General features: G+C 62.8%; 1 protein-coding gene across 1 annotated transcript in view; it reads right to left on the reverse strand.

Moving 5' to 3' along the window:
* The window catches only part of LOC104126333 (unconventional myosin-Vb), a 13,488-nt gene extending 9,275 nt beyond the window's left edge, over nt 1-4,213 (reverse strand). Inside the window, exons 1-13 of the mRNA XM_035894336.1 lie at nt 4,187-4,213; nt 3,601-3,711; nt 3,080-3,152; nt 2,834-2,978; nt 2,556-2,712; nt 2,225-2,365; nt 1,908-1,989; nt 1,618-1,725; nt 1,288-1,400; nt 909-1,174; nt 630-711; nt 199-339; nt 4-126 (exon numbers count right to left, since the gene is read on the reverse strand). Coding sequence (XP_035750229.1) covers nt 4-126; nt 199-339; nt 630-711; nt 909-1,174; nt 1,288-1,400; nt 1,618-1,725; nt 1,908-1,989; nt 2,225-2,365; nt 2,556-2,712; nt 2,834-2,978; nt 3,080-3,152; nt 3,601-3,711; nt 4,187-4,213 — 1,569 coding nt within the window. The remainder of the gene's footprint in view (nt 1-3; nt 127-198; nt 340-629; nt 712-908; nt 1,175-1,287; nt 1,401-1,617; nt 1,726-1,907; nt 1,990-2,224; nt 2,366-2,555; nt 2,713-2,833; nt 2,979-3,079; nt 3,153-3,600; nt 3,712-4,186) is intronic.
* Between the last annotated feature and the right edge of the window lie 607 nt (nt 4,214-4,820).

Below are 4,820 nucleotides of genomic sequence, written 5' to 3' on the forward strand. Positions count from 1 at the left end.
TACCTTGCCAGCAAAGTGGCAGACAATGAAAGCATCCGTGGGCCTCTTGGGCTTCTGGAAATGGGAGCTGTTGAGATGGGTCTGGTAAAGCTTCTGGGCCCAGCTCCCATCGCTGCCTTGGGGCATCTGAAAGGCAAATGGGTCAGAAGGGAGGCTCTGGGTGGCCACAGCAGCCTGCTCCCAGCTCCCCTTGCCCACCTTGCACTCCTCATTCAGCAGGTCCAGGATGCCAAGCCGGCCCTCAATGAGCTCAATGCATGGCTGGTTGTCACAGAAGTCAACAAAGACCCAAGGGATCTCCTCAGTCACATACTCCTCCTGCTCCAGTTTGAAGACGTGCTGGAAGGCAAGGAGAACAGGAAGACTAAGCCAGGCAGGGACAGGGCTGTCCAGCCACCAGGCAGTGGCTTGCTTTCCATAAGACACCTGAGCAGCCCTTCTCCTGGAGCAGGAGCACTTTGGGAGAAAGGAGGGGACCATGCCCAGCTCCAGCAGGCTCCTGTAGCCCCATGTTTGCGGGGGCTGAAGCACCAGCTACATTCAAGCACCAGAAGCACCAGCGCAGTGGGGATGTGCAGGGCCCACCCTCGCTAGCTCCCAGCAAGGAGACACATCTGGGTGACACCCACCAGGTTGAAGAGTTGCTGCAGCTTCTCGTTTGCATAGTTGATGCAGAACTGCTCAAAGCTGTTGAGCTCAAACATCTCAAACCTGTGGACAGCAGAGACCGGCCTGAGGGAGCCACCAGGCATAGCCACCCCAGCCAGCCACGAGCTCCAGGCACAGGCACTCCACTGGCCCCACCAGGGCTGGGTACTGCCCTGTGTCCCAGCTGGAGCAGTTGGTGGCTGATGCAGGAGCAGGACCCTGCTCTTCCAGGCAGCCCAGAAGAGGGGAGCTCCTCTTACCCATAGATGTCCAGGATGCCAATGGAGGTACGGTGGCCTTCCAGTGACCTCAAGGCACGGTTGACCCTGCTCACCATCCACCTGAAGACCTGCCCATACATATGCTTTGCCAGGGCATCCCGGGAATCGAGCGCCTGCTGCCTGGAGAGGGGCTTCAGGTAGGTCTCGCCAGCAGTGACCAGCTTGCGGTGGCAGAGCCAGCGCATCACCTGCGATGCCTCGATGCCCAGCAGTGCGCAGAACAGCCCGAGGGCCTCATCGTCAGCCTGCAGAGGGACAGACCCCATCACCATGGTATCGCCGAGATGTGGCTCCTGCAGCCAGCACAGCTCAGGGGCCATTTTGGGATGCAGGGTGCAGGCAGCAAGCTCTCGCCCACCTCCACGAAGCAGCCGTCCCCGCGGCGGTCCCTCCCTCTGATCCTGATGTTGCCCAGGTGCAGGATGGCAGCCAGCATGCTGAACAGCACCAGCTGGTCGGCCTCCAGGACACCTGTGGGCACAGCATGGGCATGAGCGACCCCCCAGGCCCCCCCACCCCGTGCTGGTCCAAACCCCTGCAACGCACAAACCAGGGGGATGGGAATGGCCAGTAGGCAGCCGGGCTCCCCAGCACTGGGATGCCTGGCACCAGCACTCCTACACCAGCACCGGGGTGAGGGCTTTAGGACAACCAGCCCCAGGGACCAGCCCTGCCCGCCCCCCAGTACCCAGGAGCGAGAAGGCGTGCCGCGTGCTGTCCAAGTCAGCCGCATCGTTGGTGCTCTGGGCAGCGGCGCACTGGCCCTGGCGGGTGTAGTGGAAGGACTCTGCCCCATCTGCGGGTGAGATGCGTCAGGCTGTCAACCAGCACAACCTACCCCACGGGGCTCCCCACCACCCTCATCCCACCCCGGGGTGCCCAGCAGCAGCAGCACCTCCCCCAGCACCCAGCTGGGGAGGGCAGCGTGGGACGGGCTGGCAGCAAGCTGTGCCATGGGGGGAAAGTGGGGGCACTCACGGAGACCCAGGCCCTGGAGCTCAGGCAGCGTGGCCGAGGCACAGAGCTGGTAGAAGATGTGGTAGTTCCTCTCTGCTTTTGCCTGCGGATGAGGAAGAAAAATCATCGAGAAGCCAGGTCACCTTGGGCCACCCTGCTCCCCCCTGCAGCAGTGCTGCAGCCCCAGATCTGGGGACAAGGGACACCTTCCCCTCTCCCAGCTTGACTCTGCAGCACTGGGGTTGCTTCCCTGGGGGGATGCCCGGAAGGAACACCCTCCTGCTCCAAGGACTGGGGGTCCCACTCAGCTCCATCCCCATGCCACCCCAGAAACCCACCTGGAAGGTGACACGGGACTTCTCCAGCAGGTAGGTTTTGATGGTGGCCCCTGCAACATGCGCTTGGCTGAAGCCAATCTCAATGTACTTCCCAAAGCGGCTACTGTTGTCATTCCTGGTTGTCTTTGCATTCCCAAAGGCCTGGCAGGGAAGGAAGGCAGGAGGTTTTAGCTGGCCCCATATCTCCAGGTGCCCCAGAGAAGTTCAGTCCCTGCAACCCATTTTACCAGGGTGGGGAGGACAGACGCAGCTTTGCATCAGGGATACAGGCCATGAGGAGCACAGGGAGACCCTGCAAGGACACCCCAGCTATCCCCATGCAGGGACCCACCTCCATGATGGGGCTGGAGGCCAGCACCTTCCCCTCCATGCTGGAGTCGCCCAGGCAGCCCCCGACTGTGGTGAAGTATCTCATGGCATACTTGGCTGACATGGTCTTCCCTGCGCCCGACTCACCACTGATGATGAGGGACTGGTTCTTCCCAAACCTGCCAGAGAGGGGACACAAGCTGGGGACAGCCCGTGACTCCACGGACACACCACAGTCCAGAGGAGGCTTCAGCCTTTCCCCGCTGCAACCCCAGGGGTGCTCCCACACGATGCTCGCACCTCACCATCTGCTTGTACGCTTCCTCCGCCAAAGCAAAGATGTGGGGATCCATGTCCCCCATTTCGCGGCCGCTGTAGGCGTAAATCACCTCCTCCTCATAGATGGGCAACGGCTTGTAGGGGTTGATAGCCACAAGGATGATACCTGGAGGCAGAGGGCTGTGCAAGGGGCAGGGGGGGCACCCGTCCCAGGGAGCCAAGGGTGGGGGCACGGGGTGGGGAGCAGGAGGGGTGCTCGGGGCTCACCGCAGTAAGTGTAGATGGCATTGGCCTCCAGGAAGCGCCGGCGGAGCGAGTGCAGCACAGGGTAGGCCAGCGCCTGCGGGGATGGAGATGGAGCAGCAGTGGTGCTGAGCTGGGCCAGCCAGCCCCACAAAGGCGGGATGGGTCTGTGGGGAGTGGTGCAGCAGGGGGGATGCTGTCTGCAGGCCATGCTTGGCTGTTAGCGACCACGAATCGCAGCCCAGCGGCATCACGGGCTGAGGTGGAGGCTTTTTGGGAAGTCAGGCAGGAGCAGGCAGTGAGGCCCAGCTCACTGGGCAGCCAGGGGACACAGGGCACAGTGAGCCAGGCACGGCTGTGGTGGTCTGGGCTCCTGCTCAGACACCAGATGGGACCTGTCCAGGCAATTTTTGGGCCTCTCCACACCCTGTTGAGTGGCCCAGGCTGGTCTGGGGGTGCAGAAGTGAACTATCTCCTATCTAGGGATGCCCGACCATGTGGCAAGCCCAGGAGGGACCTGCCGGGCTGCACAGCTCCAGCCTTACCGAGCCATCGTCCAGGCGGAGATGGAGAACGGCATCTCCTTCTGTGTAGCCTCTGGTTATCTCTGCCACCCTCCAGACTTCAGCACAGTCAGGGATCCACACCCGGGCACCCTGCGGGGACACGGGAGGGAGAGGACCCCATCAGAGAGCCACAGCCAAGAGGCAGGGCAAGCAGCCAGCCACCACTCTCCAAGCACAGCATCGCAGCCCTCCCCGTGGTTCTCACTTCGGACAGTCAGCCTGGTGCTCAGCATCGCCATAGCAGGGCAAGCCACGGGACCCAGCACCCCGCTAGGTGCCCCACAGCCCCTTGGCTCCTGCAGGCAGGGGTCCTGCCCAGCTGCTCTCCAGATGTGCGGGAAGGTGCCTTTGCTGGAGCCCTGCTTCTCCCCAGCTCTGCTGCTCACCCCGGGAGGCTCAGCACCTCTCCTGCCCTCAGCAGAGGGGGGCTGTCCCTGCCCCAGCCCAAGGATGCGATCGCGCCTGCTGCTGCAGGGGAAGTTTCTGGAAACACAGAAGATGCCAAGTTTGGGCATTTCTGAACAACCCGGGGGTGCAGCCACATGGTTTGGCTGGGCAGAGGTACCTGGCTCAAAGCAGACACGTGCAGCATGGATCCCTTGCTCCAGCCACCGCCGCCAGCTCTGCAGGCCCAGCTACAGCCCGGAGCACAGGCACAGCAATAAGGAAAATCGCCCTGTGCCCTTTTCGCCCCCCAGATTTGCAGCTCCCTGGGGTCAGCTGCAGCCTTGTGCAAGGGACCAGCTGGCACCCATGGGACCAGTGCCCCCCTGCCTGCTGGAGGCTGCTGCCAGCCTCAGTTTCCCCTCCGCAGACAGAGGGTGCTGATGAAGTGGGAGTTTGATCCCACGTGATCCCCATTCACATTCCCATGTGATCCCCATCCACATTCCCACGTGAATGCCGCACGGCGAGCCCTGACTTCCCTCTGCACCCAGACCTGAGCATGAACACCTCCCTCACGCCTGGAAAAAGCCGCTTTGGAGCCACCCCACAGGGAGCCCACGCTCAGGAGGGGCAAAGCAGCGCAACACCATGGGGGCAGAGGTAGAAACTGAACCCAAACCCCTCAAACCCCTGCGGCAGGCACCCATCAACCGGTGAGAGGGTGAATACCCGGCCCCAGGCTGGCCCAGGGTGCCCAGCTGTGCTCCCAGGCCGGGGAACCGCGGCTCCCGCCGCCCCCCCAGCCCCCCCCT

Source organism: Egretta garzetta, unplaced genomic scaffold (assembly GCF_000687185.1).
Source record: "Egretta garzetta isolate BGI_Z169 unplaced genomic scaffold, ASM68718v1 scaffold345, whole genome shotgun sequence".
Classification (NCBI taxonomy): domain Eukaryota; kingdom Metazoa; phylum Chordata; class Aves; order Pelecaniformes; family Ardeidae; genus Egretta; species Egretta garzetta.